This window comes from Eretmochelys imbricata, chromosome 6, assembly GCF_965152235.1.
Source record: "Eretmochelys imbricata isolate rEreImb1 chromosome 6, rEreImb1.hap1, whole genome shotgun sequence".
NCBI classification, from domain to species: Eukaryota; Metazoa; Chordata; order Testudines; family Cheloniidae; genus Eretmochelys; species Eretmochelys imbricata.
Genome location: NC_135577.1, coordinates 64,606,672 through 64,626,410, shown reverse-complemented (window position 1 = coordinate 64,626,410; position 19,739 = coordinate 64,606,672). Strand labels below are relative to the sequence as shown.

At 41.0% G+C, this 19,739-nt stretch overlaps 1 protein-coding gene across 1 annotated transcript in view; it reads left to right on the top strand.

The window, feature by feature from the left end:
- DCAF5 (DDB1 and CUL4 associated factor 5) overlaps positions 1–18,902 on the top strand; it is a 107,354-nt gene extending 88,452 nt beyond the window's left edge. The window contains exons 8-9 of the mRNA XM_077818727.1: positions 7,733–7,860; positions 14,901–18,902. Coding sequence (XP_077674853.1) covers positions 7,733–7,860; positions 14,901–16,718 — 1,946 coding nt within the window. The 3' untranslated portion in view covers positions 16,719–18,902. The remainder of the gene's footprint in view (positions 1–7,732; positions 7,861–14,900) is intronic.
- The last annotated feature ends 837 nt before the right edge of the window (positions 18,903–19,739 follow it).

The window sequence follows — 19,739 nt, the reverse complement described above, 5'->3', positions numbered from 1 at the left end:
AGTGAGGATAACACTGAGAACAGAAAGGGAAGAGAAACATAAATACCCAACAATTACCATTTTGGTTGCCCCAGAATTCAGTCTCCTGTCTTTTTCTCTTCATTGTGCTGAATTCTTTGGCAACCACTGTGTATGCCTGTAATATGTCCATTTGCATTAATGCTTAGGGTCTTTGGCACTTCCACATCCAAGAAAATAATTTATTTTCCACCTTATAACTTCACAAGATTTGTTCTTTTAACTTCAGGAAGAGCATTCTGAAAAGTTGTTAATTTTTATGGTGCCAACAATGTGCTAAGAGAACTGTATAGCTAAAAGCATATATAACTTTTTTGAGAACTATATAGCTAAAAGCACCAGCAGACGGTGTTTCTCCTGACAGAAGAGAAGAGCGAATGTAAAGGGTGTGTGTTGCTTTTCCAAATTGTTTCCAGTTTATTTCAGTAATAACTCTTTCCTTGGCTGCTTGTTCTGCTCCACCAGTGTAACAAGAGGCTAGTGTAGATGAGGTGCCGACAGCTTTTAGCAACAAAGAATCCTGAGGTAGATGCAGCCTTGAATCTAGACAGTGATTTTTACTGTAACTTTTTTAAATCACATGTTCTTGCTGGCAAGTGATGCTGGAGTTTCCCAATGAAGTTGACAGTAAGAAGCAAACACCAATTCCTTGGTACTGAAATCAAATTCCATTGTGCGATAGAAAGTTCACTTTCTAGCATATCTTCATTTATAGGCCTGGCCCTTCCCCTAGGGGCTAGGAAGTGATTTCAGTGACTTAACCACTTAAAATGAAAATTGCTAATTGCATTGATGAAGAATGCTGAGCTGGATCATTTAGGGTGGGACTTACTTGAAACATCCCAGGGGGAAAAGTAAAAAAAAATTTATCATCAAATTGTCCAGCCCACCTACATTCCAGTCACACTAATCAGTAAAAAATAACCCTGTTAATGTTGTTTGCCTGTTTCACAAGAGCTGTTCCCAAGAGATACTTATAACTCGTGCTAGATCCATGTTATCCCCTGCAACTTCCTGAAATGTGTAGAAATCCTGAATAATTGGCCATAAAATTTGTTGGAGGGAGAAGCTGATCTTATATAGCATCATACTCCCCCTTCCCATCCCAGGTATGGCAAATGCAATTTAGATGGTCTGGTATTCTAGTGAGGGTGGAGGGGCTGCTCCACATGACAATCCCCCTGGAAAACCCATTAGGAAATATCCTGAGGAATTAACCTTGACTGTCAGCGTTCGTTCCTTCAAGTCCTCCTCTGCACCTGCAGACTGTCAAGCATGTGGTTTGTTGTGGGGTGGGTTGGTTGTTCAAAGAGTGATCGGGAGCCTCCAGCGCCAACATCCCAGAGGAAACTCTGCTCCCATGGCAGGGCACAGTATTGCACAGGGACTGACCCTCTGTGCAGAAGCCTCCATTCTCTATAGATGTTTCAGTCTGAGATTTCCCTGTGGATTTCAAAACCTCTCCAGGCCTCCACTTTGTCCGCATTATAGACTATTAAATCCCACTCTCTAGAAGAGACAGAATAGTTTTTTGCTTAACTTCCCTTTGCGTAGTATTTTGGTTTGGGGTTGTTTTGGTTTTTTTTGTTTGTTATACACACAAGGGTCTGGTCCATGCTGTGTGTATCTGGTTTGTTTTTTATTTGTGTGTGTGTGTGCTTGTTCTTTGCAAATGGGAAGCCATGTATTTTTAAAACTAGAAACAGAGGTGTTTGCTAACATACAAAGAGCCAGTCTGTGCCTGTCCCCTTCGTGGGTGCACAAGGGAGTGGGGAGAAGAAAGAATTTAGGATGTTTTACCTGGACTTCTCTTCTCCCCCCTTGCAGGAAATATGTCTAATCTCATTACCTGTGTCCTACTTATTCTTGGGGAGGAGTTCAGGCAAGGCCATGGTCCTTCCTTACTATCACCATTCCCCACACCCACATGACTCCTGAAGATACAATCCCTCCATGGATTCCCCCTAGCATTATACAACTCAAATACAGGGCTGTGCCCTAAAGGCATAAAGTGGCCCAGAGTATTATTAATGGAAAAACAAATTAATTTAAATTGGCTTGCTACTGCAGTGCCATGTATTACAGATTAATGGTGTTTTGTGGCAAACTGGCAGCAGCTGTGAACATCTGGCCCTTCTCGCTAGTTTTCAGCACTTTGAATAATTCACAAGGCTTGTATGAAGTTACATGTTTGTCTCTGGAATGTCACTCTACCTTATATGAATGAGTGGATTTTTTTTTTTTTTTTTTTTTTTTTTTTTAAGTTTTAGACGGAAAAGACTTTGTTAGGTCACTCAGTTTGTCCTCAAGAGGCCAGTGGAGGATTGTTCCCTGCAGTAAGTTCTCCAGAGCCTTGTCCAATTTTAAACTATTTGAGTAATGGGGCTTCCATTACTTTTCAGACTATTCCACATTTTAGTAGACTTCCAACACTAGGTCATTTTTCCAGCTAATCAGACAATCTGTTACTTATGTTCATCCCATTACACCTGAGTAACTCCTCTCCATTCTAGATTGTTATAGGTTCCTCAGTGATACTTCTGGTGGTGTGGTCCAAAAATCTTAATTCCTTCCCAATGCTATGTGGCATTTCAAACTCCTATCTAATTTGTGGGTACTACCACCTGTAGCTCTTGGTTGGCATTACTGCTTTCCAAGTATATCTCTTCCCTTCAATATTTTTAACAGCATTTCCTGAGTGTGTTGGCATGCATGTTTCCATGTGTAATCTCACTTTGGTATTTCATGCCCTGTCTGTGGTGTTTCTGTCCAAACTGATATTTGCAGCACTGCATAATTTATTATCAGTGGATTTTATTTCCCTACTGTTAAATCCCTTCTTCCAGATAATTCGTACAGATTATAAAAACAGGCCTAATTCCAACTCCTTTGTTGTGTTGTTAGACACCTACTAGATTCACATTGCAGGTTAGCATTACCTTTTGTCTACAACTAGAGTCCAGACATATTTCATTAAGTATTATTGCGTTAGCCATTTAAAAAAGTCTAGGAAATTGAAGATATTTAAATACAACTATAATTAGCCTGTAGAATTTTTTTTGTTCAGATTTGTAATCCAGGGTCTCTAGCATAGAGAAATTAACTCAGTGCTAGAAGAATTAAACTCTGCTATAATAATGTAAAATTAAACCAAGCTGGTTAGTCCATTTTCCATTGCCTTCTGCTGAATGTAATCCGAAATACCCAGCTCTGTCTCATAAACCCTGTGCTTGCACCACTCTCAGAAATGAGTCCAATATGTTGGGACACTGTAGCTACTAGGTGCTATGGTAATACAAATAATAATAATTAATCATAATTAAACATTTCTTCCTTTGGAGCAGCTAGTTTTGGAGCATACAAAAGGGAGACCTATTATGGACTCTAGTTTTGAGTAACATGTAGGAGGTAGAAGTAGATCAAAAAGTAGCTACCAGCCCTGTTGAGCCACTGAGTAACAGTGACAACAGTACAACTAAACTTACAGTCTTCATGGGAAGGATCCTATAAAAAGCAAGTTAAACTTTTTGATTCTAAACTTTCGGAAAGGAGGATTTAAAAAAAATAAGGAAGCTAATCAAAAACACCCTCAAGTCAAAAGTGTGGAAATTAAATCATCAGACTCAAAATAGAAGCAGTTTATATGTATACTATAATTACACAAGAATATTGAAATTACCGTGCAGAGTCAGTCACAGAAGGTCTGCATACCCTTGAACAAAAAAGAAATAAGGGCAGCAAGGGGGAAAAAAAAAATCTGTGTAGTCAAATGGCATAATACAAGAGGTTATTCTGGCCAAACGGTTGTCCTCCATAAAACAGAAGTCCAGTCCAAGTGAAGCCAACAGAAAGAAGCAAACTATGGCAAATAAAACTAAAGATGGAGTTAGGAATTCGAACCACTAATCACCAAAACCTCCCAAAATCTAAGTATACTAGAAGATGAAACCCTATTAGAATTGAGTCTGCCAGATCACTATGGAGTAAAAGGACTGATTAGAGCATTAGTACGTTACAGTAAAGCTAAATAACTTGTTTGCATTAGCCTTCACCACTGTCAGAGACTGAGCTGTGTGAAAACAAAGTGCTGGAGCAAACTGACATATACGACACATAAATGGATGAGAATCGTGTTTATGGGTTTTGCCAGAAGCTTGGAATGGGTGACAGGGAATGGATCACTTGATTACCTGTTCTGTTCATTCCCTCTGGGGCACCTGGCATTGGCCACTGTCGGAAGACAGGATACTGGACTAGATGGACCTTTGGTCTGATGCAGTATAGCTATTCTTATGGGTTGAACTAAACCTTGCTATGAGTCCAGTGTAACTGCCACTTTACGTTCAAGATAAATGTAAAGAAGCCATTGGAATCAGGTGACTGAAACAGTTAAGTGGCCACTACCCCAAACACAGGCCCATGTCTATTGCCAAAATGAAGGCACATCCAAGGCCACTCAGGAATTTTGAATTATATGGGCAGGAGCTCAGCTAGGCATTGTTTGAGTAAGAATGTGTACGTGAGATTGAAAAACAGAACAGTGACAGAAGCGGAGAGAAACCCAAGCAAAGAGTAACAGAAGTGCTGGTAATGTGGCCCTGAGGGAAAGCTAGAAAAGAGCTTTTTGGGCACAGAGTGCTGGCTGGAAAGGCAGGCTTAGAACAGCGAGCAAATGAACTGTCCCATTTGATTTCTCTTGTATTCAGAGAAATAGTACTTTATGTATATTTTTTTTGTAAATAAACGAAATTGCATCAAAGAAATACCCGACTCTCTCCAGTTTCTCACCCTAACTGGAACAACCTACAAGACCATGAATTTTTGGATAGCCACATAAGTCACAAGAGGTAACAATCTCATCAGTAACATTTGGAGGGTATAAAAATATTACTGTAAGAGATATAAACATTTGTGTTGGGAAGCATAAGCTTACCATTAACTGATAGGGTTAGAATAACCTGCACATAGGGAAATATTTCTGTAATTGTCCATTTTAGGCTTTCTTCCATCTTCCTCTGAAGCATTTGATACTGGCCACAGGATACTGGACTAGATTAGCTAGATGAGTCTGATCCAGCAAGTGGAGTCTCTGTTAGCTGAAATGATAAAGACTTCCACTTTTGGAGCAGAATGACTGGAGATCCTTTCCCATTGCCACTGAATTTCTGAGTGGCCACACTTTGCAGCATAGTGACAGCTGTGAAGTTCTGGATGCCCATGTATTTAAGATCTTTTGCATTTACATGTTGTTCTCCATCCAGAGCTCTCAATATACTTTACAAATACTAATCTTCAGAATAACTCTGAGGTAAATAACTATTATAACCATATTACAGATGAGGAAGCTGAGGCTCATAGTGAAGTGACTTGCTCAAGGGCATGGAAGAAGCCTGTGACAAGCCTGGGAATAGAGCCCAAGGTGTCTGACTTGCAAGCCTGTGTTTTAACCGCAAGACCATCCTTCCTTTTCCCGTTTTACTTCTAGTGCCTGACTCTTAGGAGCATTCCTAATCCTCTGCAAAGCATTTCCCAATATCAGACCTGAAACTTGTACTACAGTGTGTTCAAGTAGCCAGTGTGTAGAATCAGTGAACGGTTTAAAGCTTGCCTTCTAGGCATCACTTGTACTGGAAACGTTTACTGAGCAGCTTCTGCCTTTTTACTCCTAAGGCTTTTTTCTGGAATGTTTGTCCACCAAGCTAAGATAAGAACTTCAAGAAATGCACTTGGTGTAACCTTGCACAATTGGCCTGATGCATGCTAATGATTGACAGTTGTGATTTGGTTGGAAAGAATGCCATAGAAATAAGGCAAGTTGCATGAACGAATGTGATCATGAATGTCTAGCATGGACAATAGCATGAAAAGGGTGAGGGTCATAACTGGTATTTTCTGTGGAGACTTGCCGAAATGAGTTGAAATGTCACCTTGTTCAATCTTGGTGACTGCCCAAGAAGAGATGTAGGTGAGGAGAAAGAACTTTCCAAATTTCTCAGGTTACTAGAGGTCTTACCTTTTTGTAAGTTTTGAAGCATTTGGCCAGGCTGTCTCTGTCTTGCTGTTTTTGTTTTTTTAAAAATAATTTATGGCCTCTTTCTTTCATGCATACATCTCAAATGTGGTATGTTCATTCTAGTCCCAAAGTTAATTGTGTCTCACAGATTTAACATCCCTTCACTTTTACCATTAAAAAGTCCTTCTGCCAGAAATAAAGTACCATGAAACTGAAGTTATGGAAAGAGTTATTTACATAAATGGAATAAATCCTACATTTTAAATCAAGTAATTTTGTGTCCTTCTCATTCTGGGTTGTTCTTGTCACACATTGTGTCCCTCATTTATGCATTGCCAGATTGAGAGGTGAGCTTTCTGGGGTAGAGGAATAGAAATCAGCTGATGAAAGCTTTCACTAAGGGAGAATACATGTTCCATGCTATTCATGTAAGCTACAAAGGAAGGCTGCTATAAAAGCTGTATTTGAGATTGTTTGGTTTTGGTTCCCCCCCCAGCCTGGCTGCCATTTAGTGTCAGTGCAGCTTTTCCTACAGGAAATGGCCATTTGATGGAAATTTCACTACTCTCCATTTCAGGAGAAAATGTTGCTAGTTAATTAGGACAACATAGGAATCGAACTACAGTACCATATTTGTTCTGAAGTAGCTCAAATATGGGGACAAAGGGGAAAGAAACCTGATAAGCAGAGCCACTTAGGGGAAAAGGCAGTTCAGTTTAAACCTAACAAGCAAGCTGCGTATGTTGTGGGTTTGGGTTTTTTTGTTTTTTGGGTTTTTTGGGGGTGGTTTTTGGTTGGTTGGTTTGTTTGTTTTTTTTTAAGTTAGGATTGCTGCAGGCAGCATAGCTCAGTAAACCACGTTCAGCTTTCTAAAAGATGTATTTTGACCTCAGGAGTTATATTTTGATAGATCATTTTCCTTCCTCTGTAGTTGTTTTCATTTTTGACTTTTAAAGAACAGTGCTGTTTTTGCTCACATTCTTCATTATGACATTTCCTTATTTAAACATACAAGTGCGTGTTCTCAAAACAATTATACTTGCATATAAATACATTGAAGAATCAAATCTGTGAAAAGCTGTCATTGGGAACTAGACCTAATAAAATACAGAGAGCTTCTCACACTTAAATGTGAGTCACTAATGTAGGACCTTACAGGTACTACCATTGTTTTCTGGCACTCCCCTTTGTGTAGCCAGTGTGGATTACCTCCTTTGCCTCATGACAAGGAATCACACCCAGTGGAACAATGCTCTTTGGCTCCATTTCATTACCTGCAAATTATCTTGCAATCTTTACCACTGATAAAGGAAGGCACAATGATTGGTGAACCAATCTGTGAATTTATCTCTGCCTCAAACTTAGACTCTTGGTCTTCTGCTTCAAACAAGCCAGCTTCACTTGCAGTTCAATTAAATATGTTGCTGTTCTTTTATATGAGATGAATACGTTTATCACACTTATCCCAGAGTTCTAAAACTTCCCATATTTTTTATTTAGGAGGTTGAAGTGTGTAGTCTCCAACGACAGATTTGCTGGAGGTATAGTCCTCAGTGAAGCTGCATTCTTTCTGTAGTAACTTTTATGTGCAGATTTGATATTCTATTTGTCAACCCAAGAGTTACAGAGTATAGTTAAGATGAATTGTTACATATAGTGTGCTCCAATTCAGTTCCCTTCTTCTTTCTTCTGTTTAACTAGGTGGGATCGGCAGGGTTGTTAATGGTGCCTTTATGGTGTTGAAAGGTCATCGGTCAATTGTAAACCAGGTCCGGTTTAATCCCCATACCTACATGATTTGCTCCTCTGGTGTTGAAAAGATTATAAAGGTAAGAGAACAGTCATTGTCATAAATACATTTTTCCTTTTAAAAACTGATATTGAAACAGCACCTTAGTTTTGTTAATGACTCACCCACCCACCCCCGCCAAGGTTTGATGCCAAGAGGGCTAGCCCCTTTATCTGTCTGGCCCCAAACAGGGAGTGTGTCCCATGAGTTGTCATGACTTCACAGCAGCGGTTCTCATAGTATGGACTATGTTTTAATGTTTGTCTGTCTTATGGACACTCTCCCCTTCATAATACCCTGCCATTTGCAATCCTATTCCTGTGGCAACAACAGCAATTGCATACATAGAAAAGTAACATTAGGAAAATGTGGGGGTTTCTTAGCTCTTTTTTTTTTAATATAATTTAATTTAGCATCTGGATACAGAACAACAGTTAGCACCACGTGACCTGCAGCCCTTAGCTGATCATCAGCAAGTGCTGCTGTTTGGCAGCAGTGTTTTGAAGGCAATGGCTCAAGTTGGTTAGCCTATCAAGTGGATATCATTTGTCTTTTACCCAACTCTTTAATTTGGGCCACATTTTTTTTCCATATATTTGAATCCATATTACACCAGTGCCATGTTCCTGATGTTTGATGTTGTCTCTACTTTTTTTAATAGCAGATTTTTTTCAGTTTTATTAGAGACTGGCAAAAGTCCAATTTTCAGTCTAAATCCCTTTGAATTTCAAATGGTGTGGGGGCATAGGGTCAGATCTGAATTTTGTGGATTTGAATCTTCCCCCATGGTTTGGTTCCTGCTTGGACCTGAAGAAAAAGGAACCTATTTTCCAGTTTCATTTGGAGCATATCTAAAGTCTCAAGAGAGTTTGGCCCGAACTGGCAGAAATGTCGTATGATCAGTTATCTCATATGATTTCTGACATTTTGGGCTGAAATTTCATGAGAACATCCTGGAAGGGTTCAGTACAACTGAACCTTAGCCTATATCCGACCCAGGTACTACCTCCTGGGTCCATTTCGAATTTTTCACAAAAGCGTATTAAGTGCTTGTACAATGACAACATGAATAAGTGGAGCTGTATAAGTTACCATATCTTTGTATGTATTCAAGAGGGGATGGACATTGCTAGATGTTAGAATTGTCTCTTCTCTGTAGTCTGCATTTAAAAATGTGTAGAATTTTCAGAAGGCCGGTGCCTATCAGAAACTACATGGAATGCAGAGGTATATCCTATTTTGCTATCAAGTACTTCTCTTGGGGGGCATAAGATAAGTTGGCTTCTGTTCCTGAGTTGTCCTAGGTGTTTGTACAGCACTTCCCATGCTTTGCATGCCACTGCAATGGAAATAAGTAATTCTGTTTCACTATTCCTGTTGACAGACCTAGACTGACCAAATTTCTAACCATGAAAACTGATCCTGCTTCAAACCATTTGCTGAATGGCTTTGTAACATTCTTGAGTGCAGGTGGCTGTAATGGCGGTTGTTTGAGTATAACTAAATGCTTTTAGTCAGTTACAAATTAACCTTTACCCTGCCAATAAATGTTTTAATAGTCTGCAAGTTGGGCATTGGGCCATGCTCCCAAGGATTTGGGCCACGTCTCATCCCTATCCGCTTCATTCACATTCCAACTATTAACAGCCTTTAGAATCTTATCCTAGTTCCACTTTCTTCTTCGTGTCTTTTTCTGTGACACTTTTTTTAGTTTTGCACCTCCACTCTCCTCCTCCTCTTTGTTTCCATTTTCATTTATATTCTCCTGAGAGACTTTTGTGTGTGTATTTAAAACAAAAGAAAATATCTGGATTGCATCATCCTAAATATGGATTTTGACAAAGTCTGTTGTATAGTCTTTAGAAGCGTATTGACTTTCAATTTCTAACAGACTGCCTGTTTCTATTTAAATGCAATTCTGCCAGAGGAATTTTTGGCTCTGTGAACTTAATTCATACAGTCTAAAGTCCCTCTTTTGGATTTGGGATATATTGACCCTTTACCCTGTGAATCCTTCCTGCATGACTGTGCTTAGTCTGTTGGATTAACTTTGGCATAAACACATCCCCTGTGTTGCTTTTGTGTACTCTTTTTTTTTTTTTTTTCCTCTTTGTCTAATGATTAAAAGCTTGATTCGGTTAAGTGTTCATTCTTAGGTTGTGTAACTCTTTCAAAGACCTCTCTGCTCCAGCGCTTCCTTTAAAAGACAATTTCTGTTGTCACAGTGTGTGTGACGGAACTTGCTTATCTGTTTTGAAAAAACTGAAGCCTTTAAGATCACAAGTTGGGGGGGAAAAAGTTTAGTAAAATCCAGGCAACTCCATACATGAAAAAGGCAGAACTTCTTGCCCTTTGGTTGTTGTACATCATCGGTCTGGCTCAGCTAATTATCCTTCTCATTTAGGGGCCAGCACGACTTGAGTTCAAGTCTGTTGCCAGCATTTGAGCTCATTTCCAGTGCTGAGGTCTGCAGTGCAGTACTGCATGTGAAGGTTGCTAACCTATTAGAGGTACCATCTTACATGCAGCAGTTATCAAACTGATCTGCAGAGCAATTGCTCATCATGGAAAGTAGGTAGGTTACATGGTGCTGGTTGCTTCTCCTGGTTTCCAGTTCCTGTTACAAGTGTCCAGGCTCTTCATTGCAAAGAAAAGCCTGGTGGCCAATAAAAGCAGCTGCCTGTAAGAAGGTAAAGTCAATTTAGCTCCTTCTGCTAAGGGTCCATGCTATGTATTTGGATGAGAAGCTTCAGGAACTACCAGAGAGAATGATGTCCAGGAAAAAAGGCAGCCAGTCAGTCTGTCCGGGGAGAAGAGGAAGAAAAGGACCAGGTGGCAGAGATGCATGTGGAGGGCAGAAGCAGACCAAACAGGTGGATGGAAAAGATGAGAGTTTTTTATTGCGTTAAAGCCTCTCAAAAACGTATATCCTTTCCTATTGTGACTTTTTCATTTAAGCAATTGCTGTAGCTGCCCCAGGGATGTCATGATATTACAAGTGAGAGGGAAGATGTACAACTGACCTCTAAAACTGGTTTTCAAATCTTTCTTAAAAGCTCTTCCCTTCCCTTCACTACCACTCGAAAAAATCCTTGTTTTATTTTTTTTAAATGAAGATGTAAAGACAACCTTTCAGCTATTGACTAGTGTTCTATTTCCTCAGCTATAGGACATCTGTGATGAGTTAAAATGTGGATACAAGTAATTGTTTGGGTTTTAATTTTTAGACTAGCTTTACTAAATTTAGCACGTGTTAGCAGTGCCTTACTTCAATACCAACATCTAGGTATAATACAGACCAGCTATTTGAGATTCCCACGCACTTCTGCCAACACACTTGCTATTTTAGTGCTGGGTCCCAAATGAAGGCCAAATTAATCTCTGTCTTAACTCTAATAAAATCAGTGGTTTTACTCCAGGGGTGGCTTTGGCCTTTGATTTTTAAAATGAACCCACTTGACTGTATCTCATTGGCTTGGACTTTTGATATTCACCAGACCTGAAAACATGGCACGTAAGAAGCTTTAAATTCAAATCTGGATGTTTATTTTGAGGGTATAGTTAAACCCAGAGTACTTCAGACAGCCCTGATTGAGCCCCATCATGCTCATTTTGCTCAGGATTAAAGTGTGTTTGAATCCATATTACCAGAGAGGAAGTGCTGGATGCATTACCCCCTGGGTATAGCTCTCTCTTTCCAAGTGCAGGTTTCTGAAGGGAGGACATAGTTTTGAAGAGTGTAGAAGTGAGTTAAGGTACTGGTTTCATAGCTGCTCTTTGCAGTTTTATTTAGAGTAACATCTTTCCTACAAACTGCAATCCTTTACAATTAAATGACAGAATGAAAAAATGGTCTGACACAGAGAGATGCAGATGAGGCACTCCCACCAGCACCTGTGAAACCAGAGAGGAGGTCTGTCAAGCTGGGCAGGGGATGCTGGGTGTACAGAGGGACTGTCCATAGGACACAAACTAAAGCGAGTCCAGGGAGAGTTTTAAGAATGAATGCCATTTTTGCATTAAATCCTAAAATGAATAGCAGCTTTGGTGTTTGAGAATGAGTGGTGATGTTCCACTTGTTTGAAAATTACCAGTGTCAAGTATAGGAAAATCTTTTCACCCTTGTTTCTGTGGTGACAAGCCAGCGTCTACATGGCTATCTGCTGCTGCTTGGTAGGATAATCTGATGTAGTCAGGTGGCTCTAATTATTTTCACTTACATTAAGAGCATAACTTTTTTTCAGTTATTTTGACATGGTATATAAATTATGTGCAGTACCTCATGGATTTTCCTGGATTATGACCTCTCCCCAAGTCTGAGACACTTGGGGCTGCATTTCTCTTCCTGTGAATAACAAAGGCAGCTCAGACTTGTAAGTAGAGCTCCAGTGCTCAATTACGCCCTTTGCATGATCATCCCAAGCATCCTTGTCCCTGACCAAGCAGATAATTCTGCACGCAGCTATCTGTTGCCCTCCCAGGTTTTAAAACCAAAATTTGGGAGTAGTGTTTGTCTCCTCTCCTCTCCTCTTTCTACTGGGAGATGAATTCTTTTAGGGATTGTTACCTGCCAAGCTTATTATCTTCATGTGTTCCACATCCCTCAGTGTGGTAGTCACCCAGACAGGACAGGCTAAAGGCCAAGGCATTTTGTTTATGAAGAAACCCAGTTCAGGTTCCACAAGGGAAACTCTGCCCCAATTGCTCCTGAACCAGGAGAGACTCCTCCAGAGACACTTTCACAAGAGCAGGCCAGATCAGTTTTCTTTCACTGCTTGGGACCTAGTTCCTGTTCCTTACAGGCAGGCATATTTTGGGGGAAGAAATTCAAAAGTCCCTGTAATTCAAAAATTCAAAACTGTAGGGGTGTTTCATTACTGCGTAGCCTTCTGGGCTCAGGGTGGAGCCCAAGTTCTGGGAGGTCCTAGAGAGCCCCAGATCCAGCCCAAGCCCAGAATTCTACACAGCAATGAAACAGTCTCACAGCCCAAGCCATGCGAACCAGAGTTGGCTGGCATGGACCAACTGCAGATTTGTTGGGTTTTTTTGCTGTGTAGACATACCCTAAGTCTCCCTGCTCCCAATTCCAATGGCCCTTGGCTGCAAGGAGCAGCAGCTCTGGGATGCTCCATTGCTCTGTTGCATGGGTGGCAAGTGAACCGCCGGCTGGGTTCCCTTGCACCCGAGGCTCCACCCCTTCCATGTTTCCCCCAGTCCCCCCCGCTGGAGCCCAGAGCCCTTTCACTGTGGCCACAGCCCTTGCCCCACGAGGGAGGGCGGTGCAGCTCCAGCCCCAGAGCACCGGGAGAGAGGGGCAGCGCGGCCCCATCCCAGGAGTGCCAGGAGGGTTGTTGGCATGGCCTTGGGCCCCAGAGCGCCAGGAGGAAGGGTAGGTGGCACGGCCCGAGCCAGGGCTACCACATAGGGAGACTGGAGTCATGCAAAGCAGGAGGGGGAGGCCTGGTGGCAGAATGTGGGCAGGGTCATGCCATTTGGGGAGGCACAGCCTCCCCCAGCCTATGACACCCGCCGCCCATGGCAGTCCAGTAGGCATGTGGTACAGGATGGAGCATGCTCAGTACAGATGGAATCGGCAGAGAATTTATCTGCCAAATTCTAACGAGTCTCCACTAAGCATTTACAAACTGAAATATTTCAAAGGCTCATAACTTGGCCAAATTTGGACACTTTTCACAGGAACAGCAAAAGGCACATCCCTAACACAGCCTCCCTCCTTGACAAATTTAAAATTCTTGCTAAGGATGTAGGTTCTCAAGTTTCTCCATGAAATCATTGTTGTAAACATTTTTTTTAACATGGGCAAAACCAGTATAGTTTTTCCTGTTCTTTCTGGGAAATGGCTCAACCACTTTTTCTATAACTTTTCCCAAAAAAACTTCAGTCTGAGGCAGACACCAGCATGGAAACTTGCAGCCCAAACAATTAGTTTGGGAGCATTCTAAGGGACTGAAAATTGGGTCTTTGCAATGGCAGCACTGGGCAACCCTGAGTATAGGTGCTGCTACCAGATCTGTCTACAATACATATATACATAATTATAATATTGGACTTATATTAATCATTAGCCAGGTGATAGTGGTTAGTGTCAGAGTCCAGATTAATGCTTTAGTCTTGTTGCTTCTCCATCTAGAAATAAAAGAAAGAGGTGAGAGGATCTAAGTATTGCATTAGCTAGTGCATCCTTAGATCCCGACAGAGAACTGGTATTCTGTTCTTTCATCAAGAAAACTTCTAGTAGCACTGGGCTCTGCACCGGTAGCATAGCCAAGACTATTGACACTGACTGACTCAATTTCCCAACATCACTGCCCAGCTCCCCTTCAAAGTTAGCGTAAATAAATATCTAAACATTCTTACTTCCCTCTCTTTCATGGGAATGCAGGAGTGGGGGATCTTTTTGACTAGATCTGCTGCAGTCCCTTGACATCAGGTGCATTGAGGGATGGGGAAGTCAATCTCTCACATAACCTTTTAATTCAGGACTGTTTAGCAGATGTACTAGTAATATCCAGCTTTTTACCTGCATGCATTGAGCATCCTGATCACTGAGCAGATATACATATAATATGCAACTGGATGAAATGTCATTGCACATCATTACAAGTGATCCTAGTTTCCTGGGAAACAAGTGCCTTCATTATTGGTTAGACTGTACTGTAGGCAACAAAGTATTCTTACCCATAGTGAGAGAGCAACACCTATTTATACAAAAATAGAACACTGATGTTTGCAAGAAATATTATAGTCTGAAATACCGAAACTATTGGAGATTTGTGATGTGAGCTGCCAAGGGAGGAAAAACTCCTTTAAAAAAAATCTGGAATTGGGTGAAAGGAACAGTTCTCCAAGTACTATAAGTTCTTGTTTGGGAGGCGGGGGACAGTGAAGTCTAAAACATGATCTTATATATCATAATCTTCGCATTTGTACTGCTGTAGTATTTGAAATGCTTTTAAACAGTATGTATTTTAAAATAGAGTGAGAGAGTGAGTGTGTGTGTATATATATATATATATATATATAATATGCAATGTATTCTTCTGTTTCACTCTCTTACAGATCTGGAGTCCTTATAAGCAGCCTGACTGCACGGGAGATCTGGATGGTAGAATTGAGGATGATTCACGTTGCCTCTATACTCATGAAGAGTACATTAGTCTTGTGTTGAACAGTGGCAGTGGTCTGTCCCATGATTATGCCAACCAGTCTGTCCAGGAGGATCCACGAATGATGGCATTCTTTGACTCCCTCGTGCGTCGGGAGATTGAAGGCTGGAGTTCTGACTCCGACAGTGACCTTAGTGAAAGCACCATCTTGCAGCTCCATGCTGGAGTAAGTGAACGCTCCGGGTATAGCGAATCCGAATCCTCTGCCTCTCTGCATCACTCCCCACCGCAAATGGCAGAAGAATCAGATGAAACAGCCTATAACTTAGGGACCTTAAGATCAACAGAATCTCCGCCAGCGAGAGAAGATGTGGCTTCTCGTCAACAGAGGCTATCTGCACTTAGAAGATATCAGGATAAACGTCTCCTGGCTCTTTCCAATGAGTCTGATTCTGATGAGAATACCTGTGAGGCAGAGCTGGACACAGACCTTTTCCCACGGCCAAGGTCCCCAAGTCCTGAAGAGAACGAATCTAGCAGTTCTAGCAGTAGTAGCAGCACAGATGATGAAGAGGAATTGAATGAAAGACGTGCATCGACACGTCAACGCAATGCATTAAGACGACGACAGAAAATGCAAAGGGAAGAGAGGACTAGTACAAATCCAGAAAATGTGAGCACCTACATAGGTGAGGATATCTATGATTACCCACAGATTAAAGTAGATGACCTTTCTTCTTCTCCAGCTTCTTCACCTGGAAGAAGTTCCACTAATATGGAGGTCCTCAAAGAAAGGGCCTCTCCTTGCTCAGATAGTGAATCAGTAGAGAGAAAGATTTACAAAGCTTACAAATGGCTTCAATATTCTTATATATCCTATTCCACTGGTAAAGATGGTGAATCCTCCCATGAAGAGGGGGAGAATGATGAGGGGAGACCAGGAACTAGTGGAAGACACAGTACAGCACCCTCATTAAATAAGGAAGATGCTAGTAACTTGAGTTTATTAGTTCCTCAAGGTACCCAAGATATTTCTACTGAAAGCCACAGCAAAGAAACTTTAAAGGAATATGGTATGGTAGAAAACTCTAGTAATGGTCAAGATCACGAACGCGACAATCAGCGACGGATGGAGGATCAAGAAAGCACATCCCAAGACACCAGCAGTGGGTCTGCAGAACATTCTTTTGAGACTAAAAAGCTCAATGGAAAAGCAATCTGCAAAGGGCTAAGTAGTCGTACCGAAGAGCCATGCACTCAAACTGCAGGACTTCTAGTACAGAAAAACAGCCCGAAGTGTCAACCAGCATCAAGCCACCACTCATTGGCTGTTTCCAAGGATTCACTCTCTGCTGCCGCCATCTGTAGTGGATCTGGTCATTACTCTAGAAACCAAACTGATGACAGTGAGGACAGAAACCTTGAGACATCCTGTGTAAATCACAATAATGGCCACTTACATCCTTGCCCTTCATACTTCAACAATGGACAGAGATTTGGAGAGCAGGAGACTGTAACCCAAGGACTACAATCACACTTAAATGCTGATAATGGCAACGCTGTACAGACAGGTGTGACCTTGCACAAAGACTGTTGCCTGTCTGAAATGGACTCTAACAGTTACAGTGTGGGGACAAAAGAGGATATCAGCAACTTGCATCTGACAGACAGCGAGAGCTCTCAAGCTCTTGGAGGACTGAAAAGGCACAGAGCAGAGTTTGAAGACACAGATTCAGAGAATTCTTCATCAGAAAAGAAGTTAAAAACATGATAAATCAAAACATCTGTTTAGCACACTCTCTCTTGGGTGCGTGCTCGCTCTCTCCTTAAAAAAAGAAAAACAGGAAGTATTAAAGGCACCTAGAGCTGGGGTCTAAAATGTTGCATTTCTGACTCTCCATTCCATTCTTCAGTGAGTCTATTTTAGATTGCCTATGGCTTGTGCTGTATAAAAATCCAATCAACTCTCTGATAATGAGACTGAGTATAGTGTACCCATTCAAGGTTCTGTTAAAGTAAATCCTTATTAAGACAGTTGACTTATTCTTGTGTGAACGTGTGTTGTTTGTTCAGCCAGCCACCTAATATGACTGGTGTTAATGTAAGTAATCTGCTGAAAAGGAGTTTTTGCATATTGATAGTTGTTATACATTACAGGCTTTACGGTCTCATGAAGGATGATTGTTGAATTAGACCACACTGGTAGTGGTGTGTAGTGTGTTCTTTAAAGAAAAGGGGAGCAAATGGGAAAAAGCGCTCTGGCCCCGTATTCCACTTCAGAAAGTAAAGAAGTGTCAGACATGTTTTGAAAATATCCTCCTTGTTTATGTATGTGGAGATACTTCATAAAGCACTTACGTTGATGTACTTCAGTGAAGTAATTTTAATATGAATACAAAGGTGTAGGAAACAAGCCTCTTTCCAAAATCAACTTAGGCTGTTCCTCTGATACCTTTCTACCTTTTTAAAAAAAAAAAGTTAATACAGTTGCATCGTTATGCTGAGATATTGATGTTTGGTGTTAGAAGTGTGAATTGATGTAGACCCAACTCCAATCAAAGGCCATTCAAATGTGGCACAGAAAAAGACCCTTGAATATGCCTGGCATACTTTGGTTCATTGTCACTGGAGCGTGACCCTGAATGCAGGGATGTATAACAAAAGCATTACCTTCTGTGTGCGTACTTACAAGAGGCAATCCATCAAAGAAAGAGGGTGATTATTGTAGATTGGAGGGAGGGAAGGATGTATAATGTATCTGATACAACTTTTCAAGCCTTTCCAATTTTGCTGTTCATTTGTATCAGAATTGGTCTTATTCATCACACTAGGGAGCTTATGCAAATAGGCTGGTATTGGAGTACATGGTTGGTTTTTCCTCTGCCATGCTGCAATATTGAAATTGCAGCTGGACCTGTGGATTCCAGCTCAACAAGTATTTGTATGTATGAGCTATTTTCAGAGTAGTTGCCCCTAAATGTGGGTACGCTGAAACTTAGGAGGTGTCTTGTGTCAGAGAGGGGTGGCTTTGCAGCTTGTCGCTGTGAAGCTGGTCTATCATCCTGGAAGGATGGGTCATGTTGGCTGGGCCCTGTTTTTACTAGAGTGCAGTAGTCCAACAGCCCTGGCACGCTTGGTGTACTGGGGCAATGGTACTACCGCCCACACAATTAGATGAGAGGAATTTAGGGAGGAAAGAGAAAACCGTTACACAGGGAGTAAAAATTACTTGTTTGGTTCTGATAGTATTGATAAAAGAAAAAAATGCTTCTGCTGAATCTAGTAGTTGCTAGAAAGTGCTAGCAAAGGCTGCCTGATTTTCAGGAATAAGGAACTGTGTCTGGGAAGCCATTTTTGCAATACCATTCTGTTCAGCTTGTGGTCCAGCACTGGTTTCAGAGTAACTGCCTCACAGATACACTGTGCCTGGAGGACAGGTAAAATGCCCTGAAAAAAGAAAATGAAAGACAGAGAGAGCTTCTGAAAGGATGATGGAAGGAAAGAGGAGAGAGGGAAGGAGAAGGGAGAAGAATGTGCTACTATTGTGGGAACTGAAAAACCTTGATGAATTAGGAGGAGGGGAGAGCCATTATGTGCCATAGATGATTTCCTCTCTCCCGGTCAGGGTCAGCTTTTCTAAGGGAAAACTCTGATGGTGAATGATACAATATTTAACAAGCATGTAAGAAGATTGGAGGGGGGAAATGTTTTCAAAACAAGTATAAGTAGCATCAAGGAAGTGTTAATATTTTGCTATCTTACCAGTGGAAAAACATTTCTGTAATAGTGGGACTCAGATTGCTGTAATTGAGATGGCTTCTTAGAGTGTCTTTGTTTATACTTTGGAAAAAAAAAAAAACTGTTGTAAATCCTGGTTTTGTAAGCCCAAATCTTAAGGTTGCAAAAGCAAAAAAATCTATCTTTTAAAGTTCATTAAATTGGAAACTTTTTTTTATCCTTTACAGTCACTTTTTCCCCCCTCCTGTGCATGTGCTATGAAATACTTGGAATTCCTGACCAAATACTCCGCTGAAAAGCATTACAATAAGCAAGGTCTTTTCTTAGAAAGTAACACACTAAGAATTCAAATTTATTTTCTTACTATAAACAGAAGAAAAGCTCCCCAGGGCTCAAAGTTCAGCTCTGTTTTATAACCTCAGGCCGTGGGGACTCATTATGGCTTCCCAAAGATGTACACTCTCCAATGATTCCCTAACCCTCACACTTTCAGCCCTTTATCTGAGCACCTGTGCTAGGGGAGGGGGGGAAGTAGGGCTGAGATTTAACCACTTGTTCACCAGAGATTAGATAGCATTGCTGTTCATTAGGACCACAGCTTCAAATCCAGTATGATCAGTTCAGCTCTCCATGCTTCCAAGAGGGATACATTTTAGTACCAGGACACTGCATCTCCTTGCCAAGACCCTTTTTAAAAAAAATCCAGGTCCTGTGTGCTCTGCATGGACATTAACAAATAAAACACTTTCTATCAGAGGCTAGTCTCCGAGCCTACATTGGTTTGCTGCATCCCTGACTTCTGCCCTGCACCCCAGAATTTTAGTGCTGGTCTGTGTATATGAGAGACCCGTTCAAAAGCATTTTATCCTATTTTTAGTGTAAAATGGAAAATCTTTATGAACATGTAACTTAAAACATTTTCATCTAAGGATTTTAAATCTTTTCTAATCAGCTCTAATTGTACTTGGGGATAAAAGGTGCTATATCAATATTTTTCTACCTTGTTAGCAACTACGACCCTTCACCTTTGCTATTCATTTAACTGCATTTTGTC